Source organism: Coloeus monedula (assembly GCF_965178545.1).
Source record: "Coloeus monedula genome assembly, chromosome: 3".
Classification (NCBI taxonomy): Eukaryota; Metazoa; Chordata; class Aves; order Passeriformes; family Corvidae; genus Coloeus; species Coloeus monedula.
In genome coordinates, this window is record NC_138783.1 from 113,242,856 (window position 1) to 113,262,052 (window position 19,197).

The 19,197-nt window shown below is 40.2% G+C and overlaps 1 protein-coding gene across 1 annotated transcript in view; it reads right to left on the minus strand.

Annotated features, from left to right (window-relative positions):
* LOC309571694 (amine oxidase [flavin-containing] B-like) overlaps positions 1-19,197 on the minus strand; it is a gene marked incomplete at both ends in the record, with an annotated part of 47,165 nt that overhangs the window by 11,149 nt on the left and 16,819 nt on the right. Inside the window, 5 exons of the mRNA XM_082279442.1 lie at positions 1,258-1,399; positions 4,675-4,766; positions 5,468-5,572; positions 16,583-16,720; positions 17,591-17,685. Of these exons, the coding sequence (XP_082135568.1) occupies positions 1,258-1,399; positions 4,675-4,766; positions 5,468-5,572; positions 16,583-16,720; positions 17,591-17,685 (572 nt within the window). The remainder of the gene's footprint in view (positions 1-1,257; positions 1,400-4,674; positions 4,767-5,467; positions 5,573-16,582; positions 16,721-17,590; positions 17,686-19,197) is intronic.

Below are 19,197 nucleotides of genomic sequence, written 5' to 3' on the forward strand. Positions count from 1 at the left end.
AACAACAGCTCAGCAGAGCAGTGCTTGTGGAGCGTGCATCAGGACCAGCATTTCTCTCGGCATTCAAAACAAACCCCCTTCTTCCATCGTTATCAGAACATTTTTGGGAATTTTGGCAGTCTCACCTGGAAATGTACCCATTTTACTTTCTCCTTCTGTGAGCTTCTCAAATACTTCCCCTATTTGCCCACCATTTGAACTCTAGTCAAAACTAAAAGTAATAGTAACCTCATAAGAAAATCCCTTCTCCAAATGTGATCTCCAGAAAGATTTCACAGGCCTTGTGAATCAGCAGGACTTCTGAAAAGTGCTTAAACTTTCAAACCTTTCTCTGAGTTCACTCATCCCTGCAGAGCTCTGTCTATCAGAAGTAGGAAACCTGATCTTCGTAATAAATAACAAGGTGTAAGAAGTAACATAGTTCACATCAAAAATGTCTGCTGCAGTACATAATCCAACCCAACTTAAACTCAAATCATCTCTAACATAGTACAGAATTCAAATAATATTTAATTAAATGTATTTAACTTAAATTACCTACAGTAATTGCTTATCTATGCATATTTATGCATTTTAATATGGTTAATGGATTTGCATTTTTATTTATGATTAAATAATTAGCATTTCTAAAAATATACCCATCTCTAATACAATTAGTGAAATTTGCACTTCTCAAGTAGAAGACCATTAAGGGAGTCTTTACTTTCTTCAATGCAGAAGCAGCTCTAATATACCAGATTGCAAACATTTCAGAGCAATACCATATTTGAGCAGAGGTGTTCATTTTCTTGAGACTGATTTTAAAATTTTAATGGTGTTAATGCTTGGAAATGTGCATCTTAGGAACCCAGCTCTGGATTACATTTTCAGTATTAACTCACAGCTGACATTGCCATCTCCATTAAGTGATTCTGCAGTGCTAAGGATGGCTTCAGCCTCGTGACAGAAATAAGCATAAGTAAAATTTTCTCTTTTCAAAGTGGATAAGCAAAGCACGTGTTCAATCTGTATCCAAAAGAAAGCCAGATACAAATCTACTGATCCCTGGGGGCAACGCCTTCAGCATGGGAGCAGATTTCAACACTAGTTTGGCAAGATCCAGATTAAAGACTAAATGAATAAAACTAGTTATCAGCATGCTACTGGATAAAAAGTCATGGATGTCTCAGTTGGCCCTCTGAACTAAAATAAACCAGCAAAAGAATGAAGTTAAAGCAGGGCCTGCCAAGAGCTGCAGGAGGTGATGGCTGACAGTACCTGTCCCCCATTGGTCGTTGAGAATATCCTCGCTGTGCCCCCACACTGCTTCACATACCACAAAAACCAGAGGGCAGAGATCTCGTGGGGTTCAGAGGTGACATCCACATTCACAAACAGAGTTGCAAAACTCTTGGCAGCTCTGCAACAAAGACAAGAAAGTTAGCTAATTTAAAAACAGAATAACGCTGACAGGATTGTTCTTGAGTAGGCAGGAGGCTCTCTTTGGCAACCTTTTCTTTCATGGTGTGGGCAAAGGATTCCTTAATTTCAGCTGAAGTAAGGAATTATCAACTGCTTTTATGCAACATTTTTCAAGTAATCCTGCAAAAAAATATTAATGAAACACTCCTGTATTCCATAAAAATTAGGGCATTGGGAGACACAAAAGCCCAAGATTATATCACTTTATGCTATTAATGCAAAGTTAGCTTGTCATCCTAGCCTCAGGATTAAGGAGAGCAAGCTCTCCTGTCTTCACTGGACTCCAAAACCACCCTGCACCCAGTTCCTGGGTTACAAACCAGATCTGCATCTCTGTCTGCCCCTGCTGAGTGCCTGTCCCCTCAAGAACACAGCACAGAGATTATTCAACACCTGTCACAAAAAAAAAGTTAGGGGTCTTTTCTAAGCTAATTATCTAAAATCTATGGATTAGTCAGCATCCATTCACTGCCCAATCCTCTGCTCAGGGAGAGTTTTGCAGCTGGAACACAAGGAAAGAAATGTAAGTCAGAAGCCATAGCAGAAGAGCCAGCATTCATGCCAGAGTCTGTCAAGAAAAAGGAAAGGAAAGGAAAAGGAAAAGGAAAAGGAAAAGGAAAAGGAAAAGGAAAAGGAAAAGGAAAAGGAAAAGGAAAAGGAAAGGATAGGATACTTTTGGTAGCTCAACTCAGTAATTTAAACAGTGCCCTGGTATCCAGTGGCAATGAACACAGAAGCAGAAAATTGAAAAGGGATCACTGCTTCATGTCCTGTAACCTGTGCTTTCATAGCAGCTCTACTGTAAATTACTGTATAAGCCTGTACAAGGTTTTGTGGTACACTAAAACAGAGTTAATTAAGGCTCAGGGAAATATTCTTCCTGCTAAAAGTAAATACTTCCCTCTGCCTTCACTCTGAGGAGGAATTTAAAGAGACATGGACAGGACCAGGAGGTGCTCAGTTTAAGTGCACTGTAACAGATAGGGATGAAGATTCTATAGATACTTCATATGCAAGACATCAAAGACAGTACAGAATCCACTTCTGGTTGCTTCTTTATATTTTTCAGTCTTCAACCTTTCAAAAAAAAAAAAAAGTAACTCTAACATGCTATTTCAAAGAGCTCTAGATCTACATAGAGAAAGGCATCTTCTTTCTTCTCTAAAAATGTGAAGTCCCACTCAAGTACAAAGCTGATCCATTTTCTGAAATTTTTTTGAGAATTTTTTGGTAAGTTTTTCATCTGTATAAATACATACTGTAAAATATGATCAACTCTCTAAGAGATTTTGCCTAATATATATGTATTTATTAACATTTTATAAGCATATGCTATTAGAAGGTGGTTACATTCTACTGGTTTCTGCCACCTTCTCCCATTGCTTTTCAGTTCCTGATGCTTTATCTAGATATGGCAGTATGATTTCAACCAAGAGCACTCAGGATATTTCCAGCACACAGTTCTAGCCAAAAGCAAACCTGTACAGTCTGCTGGATAAGAGGAAACAGTAGAAGATTGCCCTTCTGGATCATTACCTTCCTGGGTGGGAAGTTTCTGCAGTATGTTACCTAAATCTTGAACAAACCAAGCAAATCAAGCCGAGATGCACATATAAAATCTGAAAAGCATCTTCCAAGTTATACCAATATTCAGGTAAAATGTCAAGTCCTATTCTATCAGAGTCGGAAAAACGTGACTGTAGTCACATGAGCTATTGGAGATTGAGTGACCACTGGTGTGTGGTGTTTTGGTCACTTGGACAGCTCCTCACCCTGTCCGAGGCTCAGACAGCACAGCTGTCAGCACACATTTCCACCTGGTTTCACCGAATATGGACCACAGTGCAAATGAGAAAGGCTTTCCATATGCTTCTGTGCCATTGTCACTCTTGATAAAGCAAAACTATGAACCAAAAGATTCCAAGTTTTTGGACAAGAGGCTGTTGTCCATTAACAATCTTAGAACTATAGAATGGTGAAAGACCTTAACATGTCCTTTATCACTTCCAGTTCCAACCTCCCTGTCATGGGCAGAGATACCTTCCACTGGACCAGGTGGCTTCAAAGCTCCATCCAGCCTGCCCTTGAGCACTTCCAGGGATGGGCCATCCACAGCTTCTCTGGGCAACCTTTGCCAGTGCCTCACCACCCTTGAGGTAAAAAAGCTATTCCTATTATTTAATCCAACCCTTTCCTCTTTCAGTGTAAAGCCATTCCCCCTTATCTTATTACTAATGTCCTTGTTCACAGTCCCTCTCCAGCTCTTTTGTAGCCCCTTTAGGCACTGGAAGGTGCTCTAAAGCCTCCCTGTAGCCATCTCTTCTCCAGGCTGAAAAACCCCCAGCTCTTTCACCCTGTCTTCATAGCAGAGGTGCTCCAGCCCTTGGATCATCTTTGTGGCCTCCTCTGGACTCACTCCAACAGGCTCAACACAAACAGCAAAGGCCATGCTGCTCTCTAGAGACTGCCTGAAGCCATAAAAATGACCCATAAAAATGTCAATGACAGCACCAGCTTTAGTGGGCACTAACAGCCTTCTTCACCAAGCTCCAGCTCGTGGCAGCCACGTGTCAGGTGCTCAGCAATTCTGAAGAGGTTGCAGGAGAAATCAATCTGCTCTACAGCAACCAGGATTAATGGGTGCTTTTTTTTCCCCCTTCAAGGAGAAGAAAAACAATCAAACTGCTGTTGAATGGCAAGTAAAGAAAAATTACTTTGATGTATACATAAAAACAGGACACATTTTCAGTTTCCCTGGGTGGTACATAGTGCAACTGCTAAACAATAAAATGATGAGTGCTAAAGTGATTTAGTGTTACTGCAAGACAAATGTTATCTTTATAGCACTTTGGTCAAATCAGCTAGTCCAGCACAGAATAAATGTGTATTGTTCCATCAAGAGTTTGATTCAAAAACCTGCTGTAACCATAACATTTTTCTCTTAAAGGCTAAAATACAGTAAAGAGCAGGAAGTAACCTTTCACAAAAATATTTTCCTTTATTTTAGTCTAAAAAGTTAGGGGAATATAAGAGAATCTACTGAGTGTGCTGACAAGTGTCATGGTCCATTATGACAGGACTTTCTCATCCCTTTTCTTTAAAAGGGCTGTATTTTAGTGACAGTTATATCTGTTTGCAAAGCAGTAATGCTTATTTGGAACCCTAAAGTACATAAATATAAGCCATTATATTTCATATTAAAAAGTTTCTTACTTTGTCCAGCATATTTTATCTATGAAATCTTGCATAGTCATTTTGTCCCATTCTTCTGCACGTGGAGCCTTCCATGGAGCTTCATTGGGAATCTAAGGAGACATGAAGAAAAGCATTTATCAGCAAGTGAATGAGTGACCAAGAAATACAAATAATCTTGTCTTTAAATGCTAATTCAGCCTGCAAATCTCTGGCAGGTAACAGAGTGAGCTTAATAGAGAATGCTTTTGGGGGAGGGGGGTTGTTTGTTAGCTTGTTTTAGCATTCTTCTTTTTTTTTAAGATTGAAAAAATAGAGAAGTAGTTTAGAGTTAAGGACTGTCTCTAAGTTATTCCATATCTCTCACATTTATTGATACAAGAGCAACCCCTTCTCAAATTTTGTAGCTCATTCAACGGAAAACTGGTAACAAACTAGAACAGACAAGTTGAATTTGAGGGTAGAAAAGAGCAAATGTTTGTGGTCTGCAAGCCTCTTAAAATATTACCTACCAAATCATCAGGAAAAGTGCTAAAAAAACTAAGGCATAAATCTTGACATTCCCATAAACAGAAAAATGAAGGGATGGGTGCAGACAGCCTCAGCAGCACAGGACTCAGAAGAGCTTGCCAGGATGCCACTCTCAGATGTGGCTCTGGCCATCAGTGTGTACCAAAATGTGTGGCTGCTCTTGCCAGCAGTGGGTTTGTTCAAGCCAGAGCAGCTTTACCTGTCTGCATCCTAATCCCTTCCCTCTGCCACTCATGAAGCCAAGCTCAGCTGAGACAGTCAGCTGCAATGCCTCATGCCATACCTCCTTTCCCATTTCATCCATGGTCCTCCACAGGTTGTTGTAGTCCAGGTAGGCCAATGGATTCCACATAGGAGGGAATGGCCCTTTAAAGGGGTAAGATTTACCCTGCAAGATGAAAACAATCCAAAAACATCATTAAAAACCCCTAAAGACGACCATAATCACAGCTTCCATGCGTGGGAAGCTGCACCAAAAGGTTAAGTGTTCAAAAAAAGCACAGATTTAATCAATCCATGTGACAGTTTCTGACAGGTCGTGGCTGTGTGTGCAGGACACAGGACAAGAGGCAACAGGGACAAGCTGAAACACAGGAGGTTCCTTCTGAACATCGGGAAATGCTTTTTCACTGTGAGGGCACCTGAGCACTGGCACTGATTGTCCAGAGAAGTTGTGGAGTCTTCCATCCTCAGAGACACTCAAAGGTTACCTGAATATGATCCTGGGAAACCAGCCCTAGGTGGTTATTCTGTCATTCCTGTTGTTCTGCATGTGCAATTCAGGTGTCATACACAGCTGAATTAGCAAGTCAGATGTGCAGAACTGATACTTTACCTTCAAAGCTTTACATGTGGCACTTATGGGCAACCAAACTAACACCCTGCAGTAGTCACTAAGATCAAACCAAAACAATGAGATGAAACAGCATTGTTTGACTGAGTTGAAAAATTGGCTATTTGCTACTGAAGATATATATATATATATATATATATATATATATATAAAACTTTTTTCCTCCTAATTGTTCATGAAAAGACTGAACTGTTAATTGCATTTAGCAGTTTGGGGTTTTTTTCTTTCAAAATCAGACAAGAGTAGTTGTGGCAAGCTTTATTATAAACTAAATCATAGCTCAGAGATCTTCCTGGGGGGAAAAAAATGTTTCAACTTACCAGCCCTGCAGAAACTGTAGCATTTACTAATTAGCCTTATTCTTTCAGCCCAACACCCCTAGCCGTAAATTACAGTGGGACAAGGTGACCAATACCAATGTCCTAATTACATCATTACATACTTAAAAGTCAGATTTTTTGTATCTCTATCTCCACTACTAGATGTTCAAAAAGTCTAGCTTAATTAAGAGTGGAAGACAATGGGTCATTTGCAGACCTATTTTATTTACATGGGATTTCCCTGGCTGACTATATGGACAGCAGCCTAATATCTTTAAAAATTCACAAAGAAAGGCTCATTACCATTATGTGGATACTTGTTTTTTCACAGTGCATTCTGGAGTCCATAAGATAGAAAAATAACAAAGGCCATATTGCATGCCACAGCTGATTTTTCAAAATTTATATTAAATTATGTATTTAAGCATGCATTGCCTGAGCATGAATGTCAAACAGTAGAAGTACTAACTTTTAATAGATACTTGATGTAGTGCCACACCAACACATCACTAAAAGAAGTATTTACACTGGCTTAACAAAATCATACTGCACCAAGATTTAATATTTATAACCAGGCAACAAAAACAACACTGTGTCTTTTTGAAGAAAGTATCCAAAGACAACTTACTCAAGAAATGTCAGGCCTGATTTGATTTAGCCTCTTTATTAATACTATGAGAGAAGGGACAGAGGGCACATTATTCAAATCTGCAGGTGTCTGCAAGCACCAGAAGAGACAATAAAAGGGTACCAAGGGATCCTGCAAGACTCAAAACTTGGTCTGGAAATAACAAAATGAGATATATAACCTTGAAAAGAGCTTTGAGGACTTTTAATTCAAAGAGAAAGTTACTCAGAAATCAGTAAGGAAAAAAATCAAACTTATGAATAAGAGAAAGTTAGTTTACAAAACTCCCAAACAGGTTACAGGAAGTGAAGAAGAAACTGGTTTTTCACCTACTCTTTATGTACAGAAGACTCTAATGGAATCCTTGTCAAAAACACCAAGGCAGTGAAAGTTAGGAAGAAAGCAAAACGGAGAGGAAAGCATTTAATTCTTTGGTAAATGAACAAGAACTAGCTACAAGACAACAATTTAACTCCACAGTGCTTTTGAGGATAAATTGTGGTTTTTACAATGCCAAAACAAAATTTTTAGAAGTTTTCAATCAGAAGTTCTGTCACAACCAGAGTAGATCTCCAGTCATTTTATGTGCCAGAGGCACCAAGGTTGAAAACCTAGCACTTCCAGTTTGAGGATGGACATTATGGCACATGTTTACCCAGAAAATGGAAGGTTGTCTTTTTTTTTTCGTTCTGCATGAAACAGAAGTGCATTTCTACATCTTTTGTGCTCAACCATATGAAAATATTGGAATCAGAAAACAAAACCTGAAATTAGGAAAACACACCCCTGTAGATGGAGATGAACGGCTCAAGTTTGCTTCATCAGAGGCATTTGGTCCCAGCAAGAACATTTGGGTATTATTATGGAATCTCTTAACATGGAATCAATTTATACTGGGGCACATATCAGTTCATACCTGGCTGCCAAAGGGCTGTGTGAGAAGAGCAAAACCTCTCAGACCAAATGCCTTCCTGTCCCAGGTGATAACACCTGAACCATGTAGGAAATTACCTTTCAGGTATTTGGAGCACATTAAAATTCCATAACTGGCTCTAGGGCCTCAAGAAATCAGTTTTACTGTACTTTCTTCTGAACTCTGGAGCCTTCACTAGTGTCAGCACCATGTAAGAATTCCAAAGCCAGAGCTTATCAGCTTGGTTTCAAGTACTACCGCTATTTCCCAAATTTAGGTTTATGAAACAAGCACACTGCTGTGCTCAAGAAAACCAGGACAGCACCAGAATAAGTTATTCTAATTATTGATTTTGTTCTGAGCTTCCTGCTCTGCCAGAGGCAACCCTAACCCAGTTATCCCCTCTGAGTTAACTGAAGTCTTATGAATTCCCAGAGGTGCTTCCTCATGAGTGCACAGCTGAGAGACACACAAACCATATTTCTGTTTTACTGTTCTTCTATTTCACTGCATTTGAACTGCCGAAAGGAAAATCTTGGGTACGTCTCTTGTGTAGGAATCTGGGGCGGTAAGTCTCACAAAGAACAAGAACAAACTTCTACCTGAAAAAAATAAAAACAGTCATCAAAGTTGGTGAGTTTCCTGTGAAAGTTACTTTCAAGAGCTCCTAAGGCATCTCCTATGGCCTGATCCTTATTTCTTCCACAAACAAAACTCCAGGAACTGTCAATCAGAATTTTGTTTGAGAAGAGACTGCCAGACTAGGCTCTACACAGAAACAAAAACAGCAGCAGCAAAGAGAGACTACAGATGGCTCTAAGTAGTCACCAACAAACCAAAACATTTCAGCTTTACTGGTGCTGAATTTGCATTTTTGCAAACACGAAAACCTTTTTGATATTTAGGCAAAATTTGCTTATTTGCTGGGAATAGCATTCTCTGTGCCTCCTGGTGGTGTGTAAACTCCAAAGAATAACAAGGCACTTGCCTGCCCCAAGATGCATGAAACATTCCCTTTCCAAATATTTTTATACCTAAATCAGAGCTGTATAAAACCACCAACAATAACCAACCCTTCCAATCATTTGACATGGTATTTCAACACCAGTTCTATGATGCTCAGAAGTGTTTCTTATCCTTTTAAAATTTATATATATACAATTTTGGGAATGGTTTCATGAAGCTACTTGCAATGCTTCAAAAAACACAACAGCAGCATCAGCACTTGCAGGTCTACCTGCCACTGTGTGGATCACTTGCTGCTCACAAAGCCTGTTGCTGCAGTGGGGGCTAAAGCTTGCTGAAGAAGCTGAAACTCAAGGAAGGAAACTCGTGCAACCCAGCTATCCCAGGAATAAACCAGCAGGGAAATGAGAAATCCAGTGTTTGTCACAAACTTTACAATTCCTGAGAGATTTTTCTCAGCCATCTGTTCCACGTCAACCAACATTTGGCTGCGTTATGATGGACCCGCGTAAGTCGTGCAGAAATAAGCTTTCTTTATACATCAGGTCTATTTCAGGTCAAGTAGCTGATAGAAGAAATGTGCTATTACAGGGAAAAAAAACCCCACAACATGACAAGTGAATATCAGTAGCCCCTTGAATATCAGCCCCAGCACTTAGGAGGGCACAGGGACCAGGTCTCACGCACTTTCTCCTGTAAGGGTGACAGTGAGCGACTGCTTAGCTGAGAAAGGACTGCTAGGAACTATCAGGATCTCAATGCAAAGCGGGATTCTCAGGAGAAAACCTGCTTTTTCAGGCCCAGGACAACTTCATGCTCCCCTAAACATTATGTACCCAGGTAGTGCCACAGTGAGATGCAGTACTGTGAACTGAAGCCCCTGGTGACAATGATCCATGCATTTTTCATAGCACAGGATAAACATCTTATAAATAAAGTCAGCTCTCATTGGAAGATACGAGAAGGCATGCATTCCCTGCATCCCTGAACAAGCACAAATATTCCCTCAGCGAAACCATCCAAACCTTGGACTAACTGATGCTCACTTCACCAAGACTGTCACTCTGCATGTTAATTCACAGTCACACGGGTTTATTGGCACGTAGTGCCCTCTGCTGATTCACAGCACTGGTACATCACACACACCCCGTTCTCTCAGCTTAAAATCCCAGTAATGTCATTCATACAAAGCTCAGGAACCGTAAGACCACAAGCTGTGACAAGGAAAATCAAAACCAGAAAAGCATCACTTCAGGCTGCAACTCTGTACCTGTCTCAGATGCTGTTTCTCATCTGATGCCTTGTGGAAAAGTATCGCTTTAGTTTTGGCTTTTTGTGGCTGTTTTTTGGGGTTTTTTGGGGGCTGTGTGTGTTTGTTCATTGTTTTTGGGGAGTTTTTTGTTTGGTTGATAGAGGTTTTTTTGTTTTTAATTTATAACATCTAACAAGACATTTTTGAGACTAAGCCTCTTGTATAATCACAATTCTCAATTAAAAAATGGCAAGTAGCTGGACCAAAATGAGAGATTATACAATCTACTTCAAATCTGTAACAGTGCTGAGCTTCACTGAAACTCCCTTCATTGCAAAACTGTTCAGTATCTCAAACACTCAGCTGGTTACTATACTGACAGATACTCTAAAGGTAAGAAGATCTATATGTTAGAAAATATAAATGCAAAAAAAAAAAAGCATAACTGATGGTGCAAAGCTACAACATTAAGACCTGCCAAAATGTCCTCCAATTATCTTTCAATATTTAATTTGATTTCATCAGCTGTGCATGCCAACACATCTCGGGAATTTCATTACGAAAACTAATTCCCTTTTGAGTGTTGCACAGCCAGACATGGTGGCTTGAAATGTGCATTCTGATAAGGAAAAGAGTGAATTGGGAACAATTTGTTTCTGTTGTATTATGGAAATAAAGTCCATCTTCACTCTGCCACACCAGTCATGCAATCTGTTAAATACTTGTCATGCTTGAAAAAAAAGGAGAATGAGAGAAACATGACTGAAGTGATTTAGAAAGTAAAATTGAGGATCTTGAGAATCTGCTCCAAATTTAAAAGCTATATAACTATTTGTTCCAATCAGCTGTGAAAATAATTAACCAAGTGTCCTTCCTGCTAGAATGAGATGTTTTTGTTTTCAGACACCAAGAAACACCTTTAGAAAAAGCCTTAAGGTATCTTATGAAGCACAGATTCATAGGGACTTTGTTTCTAAATACTCTGATACTGGCCCTGCATGTGGCTTTCAACACCTGGATTAAATCAGTCAACGAAGTGGAGAAAAGCAGTTGAAAACTTGTCAGTATTTCTAGAGCAAGTCTTAAGAAAAATCTTCCTTCCCTTCTACAAAGCAGATAAATGGGGCATAAATAAGTGAAAACAAAAGAAAAGTGGAGCTTCATTTGGAAGAAAGCCTTTAAAAGAGCATCTGCCCACAGTATAACTGAGTAGGCACACTGTCCCACAACTAGAACACTGGGTTTAAACAGAACATGACTTTGGGGTCACTAAAAATATGAAAACATACATAAAATTTTACAGATATGTGAAACCCAGTATGCTCAGTCAGTTGTTCCTGTATTAAATACACATTTCTCTAATTCTGTTTTCCCATAGACATTAATCAGCTTCTCAAGGGAATCAAAAATCAGTTCTACAATCAGATGCAATTGAAGCTTTTCTCCCAGCAGCCTCAATTAAATAATCCAGGTGGGAGCACAACTCCTTTTCCTTGTCTCCTCAGGAACAGACTGTGGAGTCTGGGAAAGCTAAGACTCAGGAAGATTTTTTTTCCCCTCAAATTTAATTAAGAAATGCATACTTTATCTACAGTTCATTTTTCTTACTACTTTCATCCTCATGCTACCATTAGGTCACAGCTTCCAGCCTTCCAATCAGTCTTCCTGATCAATAAACATCCTTTGCAAGACCTTGCTTTACAGCCCCCCTTGACAGAGATCACTTTTATGGATTTGCTGTCCATAATTGCTTCTTTTAAGCTGCTGTAATACAAATATCTACATTTTAATTTAAAAAGCTCTAATTAGGAAATTTCTTCTTGCAAATACTGCTGGCTGGTTAGCATGGAAAAAAGGGAAGATGCCCCTCTATTTATAGGGCAGGTCCAGTGAGACCAATCAAGTCCAGCTTTTCCTATACTCCTGCCAAAAGCTGCTCTTCATTCACAGACTAAAGGATATCCCTTCTGGGGGTCTGGAAGATGCTTTCACCAACTTCAGCCTGGTCAACCTCAGACTCGCTTTGAAGCTACAAGTGAGTGTGATAATGATACAGCATCTTGTGGCCAGAATGTCTGAATCCTCATCTCCAGTAAAGAGTTAAAATAACACAGATCTCTGTTCCAGTAATGACAGTGAAGCTATCGAGGCCCTGTAGCAATTTAAGTGTCTTTGAATTTACTTGGCTTCCCTTTCAAGACACCAGACACCCAGCTTCTTCAAGATTCAGATGAATTCTCAGCTCCCCAAGTTCTTGTTTACAAATTGTGAGCGAAAAGGGGAGAAAAGACATGAGGCTATTTCACCTCACTTCAACTGAGAGCTACTGAGAGTCTCACAGTCTTTTAATTTTCTGACTGCACTCTAATTGAGATATACAAAGAACAATGGAAGCACTTTTATCTAGTCATTCAAAAATCCATTTAAGCAGTTATGCTCCATACTACAGACTATGCCAGGAGATACTGCTCTTAGACTTGCAGGTGAAAAGCTTAAATAAATCATATTTCTTAGCTTCTCTGCATATATCATGGATATCACAGAAGAAACACCGCTAAACTCTGTAACTTCAGATACAGCAGTCACTTATCCAGCTGCTAATTAAATCCCAATACAACACAACCATCATATTTCTAATTCATGAACAAGACCACTGCAAACTGCATTTTAATAAGCACAATAGTGATGAAAATGAATGACACCCAAGAGGGCTGTAAAATTTTGTTCTGCAAGTCTGCTGTAGATCAGTATGTAACCTGGCAAAATCAGTGCAGATTTGGGGTCCTGGTTAAAAGCACTGTGTGCATAGGATTAAATATTCACCTTCATGAGGTGCTGCAGGCAGGGTTCCCATTATCACTCTCCCCAGAGCTGTCAATTACTTGTCCTTGTTTGAAAGTGGTGCCAAACTTCAAGTGGGCATGGCACACACTCAGACACCCCCAGCCAGTGCTGCTAGCAGAGAGATGAGCAGGAGAAAACTCCATTTTCATACAGGGAACTTCACTGAGGTAATGATGTAGTGGTAAGTGGCTGTCAAGAACCTATCCAGTCACTAGGGAAGAGAAGCTTCCTGTTTCCCCCAACATCTTAACCTGAAAGACCCCCCCCAGTATGGGCACCATGCCCATGGGGCCTTTTGGTGCTAAAGAAACAACTCAATTATAACCACATGAGGAAGTTTCAGGTGCAACAGGCTGTGAAAATAGCCAGCTACCTCAGCCAGCTGTTAGCACTATGCACAGCCTGCACTGAGACAACCCAGAGATTAGAAGGAATAAGCGTTACCACCATTTTTTATAATAAGGAATTTCCAGGAAGCCTCATGGCATTATCCCATAAAGAAATCTGATAGAAAATGGGACCAGAGGATGTTCAGTGGGCACCACAGCTGGACAAAGAGTAGGTCATCCCCACAGTATATAAAGGAATCAAGTTCTAAGAAGATTAACTGGGCAAACCATTCATATAAAGAAGTGTTTCCTCACAGAGATTCAGGATAGCAGAGCAAACCAATTCCACAGTTATCCTGGACAAGGAACCCACCTTACGACTGAAAATATGGTAAATTTGTGTTTTAAAATGAAATTTAAAAAAGAAAGTTTGTGTGGCTAAGGAAACTGCACAGAAGTGAAGTACAGATTGAATTAACAGGGAAAATTTGTTAATTAAACCCTCACAATAGTTGGCATGTTTTCATATTTCAGCACTTCTTTCCAGGGACTCTTACATGGCGAAGGTAAAAATTGCCTGGACTATATGCACTTAGCTTTGCTTTTTTAAAAGACAAAAGCTGTTATTCTGGTGAGGAAAATAAACAGCACTAGTCAAAAGTTGTAAATCTGCATATCTAAGGTAGGACCCTGAATCCTCTCTTGGGCAGCTAAGGAGAAGTTAGCTCATTTTAAGAAGCATTTTTACACATTTTACATCTGCCTACCAGTCCAGTGGGAGAACTGTTAGGAGATGATGATTTCTCATACATTTCTGCTTTTGCTTCTTAAATCTGGATTTATGAACCTAATTTCAGTTAGGCTATTGAAAAATCAGTGGTGTTCAGACAGCAATTTGCCTACCAAATACTACTTACAGAGCTATACTAATTTTCTCACTAAGGCTGATGAACCAGTATTTACAAAAATGAAAAGGACATACTAATCTCTTTTCAAAGACCATGAAAAAGGCTGCTTAACAAGTGGAGGGAAAAGAAGAAAAAATGTAGGGCAAGAAACATAATTTTGAGTTTCTCTGAAGATATCACATGCAATATAAGCAAGACCAAAAATAATCTCACAATAGAACCTGACATTAAAAAAGATTAAAGGAGAAAAAAAACACACAACCCAATCAAGTTGGTAAAGCCTAATTAGCAGAGACCCACCCAGAGATCAACAAAATGCATTCTTTTCATTTTGCAGTACAAAGAAGCTGCATATATTACTTGTATTAAAAAGCCTCTAAAATGAATTTAATTAACTATGAAAGGCTTGATTTTGCCTTTGGGTATAAGTAAAAACAGCGGCTGATTTTGCAAGACACACTGTGATGCCTGATTGTGTAACAAGAGAAGAATTAAAACCTTTAGGTTTCATTGCCTCTCTGGGCTCAGATAATTCTGTGGTCCAGAATTTAATTACATTTGGCCACTGTCACAAAGCTTGGGCCAGCATGTGAATTCAAATCCACACAGGGGACACAGCCCTTGGGGTACTTTGGAATGTACACAGCCCTTTGGTACTTTGGAATGCTTGGGAGCACTGCTTAGATTTCAAGGAGCACATGAGCATTGTCCATTTTCAAGGAAACCATGGACAAGCCACATGGCTCAGGAACCTGTGAGGAATGTGTTGAAGGTACACATTTCACTGTGATGGAATGCTGAAGATTTGGCCACAAGACAGTGCATATGTTTATTATATAGTGCTCACGTGCCAATTATTTAACTGTAATTCTTCAACTATGTTAATACTTTCCCACAGCTGTATAAACACAGAAGGAAAAAGGAAATAAAGGATTTAAAAATGAATTAAATCAGGAGATGCAAAGGATGTCCTACTGACTGTGGAATTACCTCCTCTCTTTACCTCTTGCTTGGCTACCAGGGAGTTCTGGCACACAATTCTCCCCTTCTTCTCTTCAGGAACTCCTACAGGCAGCTGAGCCTACAAACTGTTTCCATACAACCTGTAGGCTCTTAGCATAGCTTGGGAGCACTCAGCCAGCAGCTGGGATCTCTCTTCTTGGAGACTTTCAACACTTGACTGTGAACAACCCCAAGAAACAGAGACTTCTGGCAGTATTTTGGACAGCCACCATGCTAGGACAGCAGGCTGCCCTGAAAAGCTGGGCATCCTGACTGACCATGTCAAGGGTTTCCCCTCGTGGCATGACCTCCTATCACTGTTGGGGAGATTTGAAGGCTAAACACTGTGAACAAACAAAAAACTTGGCTTTGAGGATGATGCCAGAGGCACACAAAACAGAGCAGTGTGGATGTATCCATTAGTTCTACCGCAGAAATGGTAATTACAGGCAATCACCATAGCAAATCATTTTGAGAACACTCTTTTATAACAATTGAGCAGAAAAAATAATGGAAAACATGACAGGACATCCATTCTCTATTGCTGTTTTTAAATCTGTCAGTGTCTTCTTAAACCTTTGATCAAACACCAACTACAAATATTTTGCTGGTCACTGCACAATGGCTTTTCCTAAGCATATAATGAAACCCAGAATTAACTTACTTGGGTCTAACAAGGAAAGTTTCCTTTCTGTGGGAGTGCAACACTGGTCTATATCAGGGAAGGAGAAAGGAGGCTCTTTTGGAGAATGACTAGTGAGAATAAGTGGGCTTTTTAACAGCTTTGCCATAGCCGTTCTATTTCAGACCATGAACAGATCACTTAAATCTACCTCCACAAGACTGTCTGATTCCCAGAGCCTTTTTCAGATACTATTTTGCTACTCTGCATGTTGAGTTTCCCCCATCAGCAAAACCAGACATAACCTTTCACGTTTCTTTCTGTCGGCACAATAATTGTCACTGGTTTAGGAAGCCCATCCTTAGAAACTTTCAGCCTGCTTGGAGATACAGCCAGGAATTCTGAAAGGGATTTTCAGTGCATGTCAGAGCTGACCTGCACAGAAGAGTCACAGGTGCACTGTTCATAAACAAGGAAGACTTTTGAGAGCTTCCAGCTAAGAGGTGAGACCTGAACCGAGGCATCAGCTGGCAGGATGCACCTACAGCGTACACACATAAATATGTGTGCATGTCATAATTTCTACTAGTATAGTAATTTGTTGGTGATTTCATTAACAACACACTTATTTTTTTAATCAACAAACTCAGATGCTGCACACTCAAACAGGTATTCTCCACTGCAGCAAGAATGGAAAACAATGAGAAAGGATATCACTACAACTTGCCTGTTTACAACAGCAGCTTGAGAGCATCTCTTACCTTGACATGGTGTATCAGGTGCTCAACTTCATTCACTTTGTATGTCTCTATTCCCAACTCTTTAGAGAGCCGCAGGAGACGATTCTGGGTTGGCCCCACGTAAGCCCCTCCAAGGTCCACATATTTAACTTGCTTGTTCTGGTTTATCACACACAACACACAAAAGGGAAGGAAAAAAAAAACAAACCCAAAAGAGATAAGCTCTTTGTAAATAGCACACAAAAGAGCAATCCAGAGGAATGAAATTAAATTAAACACTCCCAGAGCTTTTTGGCTAAGATTCTTCTCCCCATGGAAAACAAATTCTTTGGTAGAGTTGTGGTGTGGTGATCACAGAGCTCAAAAACAGCATGCTGGTTATAATCTGGAGTTCATAACCAGAATAGCTAGCCCATTGTTACATTACAGCCTTAACAAGAACAAGAGGAAAGAGCCTGACAGGCAGGAAGAGGACAGAGACAGAGACATCTGGGCTGCTCTTGCCCAGTCAGGCATCTCACCAATAACCAGTTTAAATCACACTGACCTAGGAAGCAACATGGGCAAGATTCTCTAATGGGCAGAGTATGAGGGGGTATCCCAAGTCAAGACAGAGCAGAAGGGAAAGGAGTGAAGGGAGACGTGGTAATTCTAGTTGTCAGCTACCCCTGACACTCCTCTGCCTTACACCACTCGGTATGGGCCATGTTCCAGTTCAGCTCAAGGCTCTTCACACCATGGGTGGCCTCATGGGTGTTTTTTTCCACAGGCATTTCTACAGTGTCTTTCCCCAGGAAATGATTTTGAAACTTAGCTCATCACGTTCTCCTTCCCACATGGGTGACTCCAGAGCCTGCAGATCACACAGAAATATTCTGTCCCCACCATCATGCCAGTCTTTCCCTTCCCCTCCTGGTACAATATCAGGAAACTTCCCACCTGCTGGTACTCTAGACATTTTCCCCCATATGTATGGCATGTACTGTAAGTATGAATATGCAGTATACAAATGGGTTTGGGGATAATTACCCTCACAGTGAAAGTTCTTCCACCAACCCTGTCATTGGCTTCCAGCAACACCACATTCAAGCCTGACTCAGTCAGTAGCTTGGCTGCTGAGAGACCTAAAAGATAAAAAGAAAAGCAGTTAAAGAATACTTCTGTATGTGCACTGCACAGCTTTTGTGACTTGATATTCTCATAAATAAATATTCTCATAACTGTCCATCCAAATCCTGATTCTTTCAAACACTATGCCAGAGTGGTGAGGTGGTGGAATTAAAACCCTCAAAACCCAATAATCGTTAAATGGAACAGAAGCCACCTATTAAAACAGTTTGTGGTCCAATTTTACATGTGCTGAGCAAGTTTTGCACCACCTGCTCAGGAATTCTGATGCATAAGCCAGCACTTGCTGTGATGGTCATCCAGCCAGGCAGAGAACTCACAAACTTTACTGTTTGTAAACAGAAAGCTGTCCTCCCCAACATTTCATCTTTTATAACTCCAACAACAACAAAAAAGGAAGTTTTATTAGCACTGCCCTACATTTCAAAAGTTTTCTTGACACTTACTCTATCTCTCTGCTTTCCAGTTCTCAATATCTTAAAGTACAGTAGCAAAGTTCCCACAGAGTCAGGTCACAGGTTTCACCTCTAAAAGAACACATGGCCTGACTAAGAAGAGACAGAATGTGCAGATGTGTGTGGCAACCAGAATTAAAAATATGGGCAAGTCTACCCCAAAAAATTGGTTCCTCATCCATTTTTTAATACATTTTATTTCCATCTTGCGACTCTTTGAAGCTGAGACACCTAAGTGAAGGAACTGTAAAAATAGAGGAGGCAATATCTCTTTTTAGTCCTGATGTCATAAATTCTCAGAACTACAGTGGAAAATATCAGTGTCAAGCCCTGCAGCCAGTGTGTAAAGCTGCTGTGGGAATAAAGGGAACTGGAAAGGGTGCACATGGAGGGAATCCAGCCCACAACCTCTCAACGTCCTAAGATCATCTCTGCCTTTTACTTCAGCACACAAACTGAGATTTAAATAAACCAAGGTGCATACTTTGGCCACATGTGAATTTCTAGTAGGACACGAGTTATATTCTAGCAGGTTGTATCATCCTTTTGAACCAACAGGATGTGTTGAATAAAGTTCAGCAAGAGGCCAGGCTGGAAGCCACACTCATACATCATAATTCATCTATCCTTTCTGGCTCTCTGCCTTGTTACCATGAGAATGCAATCAGCTCCCTCTGTGTGTCCTAGTACATGCAGTTTTTGAGCTGTCATCCAAGCAGATTGTTCCAAGCAGAAGGCAGCCGTGGAAGAAATGGCAAAAAGCACTGGCAGCAAAAACAGATGGCCCAAGCTAATGTGGCAGGACTGAATGAAATTAAAATGAAGAAAATATAGCAGTCCTGGGGAGAGGCTACAGAACATTCTGGTCACCAACTCATGGATCAGGAGTAGGAGAACATGGTCCTCCAGCCCTGTAGTGAAACTGCTGCACTGTGCTGGGTAAACCACTTAAGCTCTATCTGTCCCTGTCTGAAAAAAAAATGAAAGAAAGAAAGAAAAAAAAGATACGATATTGTAGACCTATCTATCTAAAAAATTTGAGATTTTCTGAAA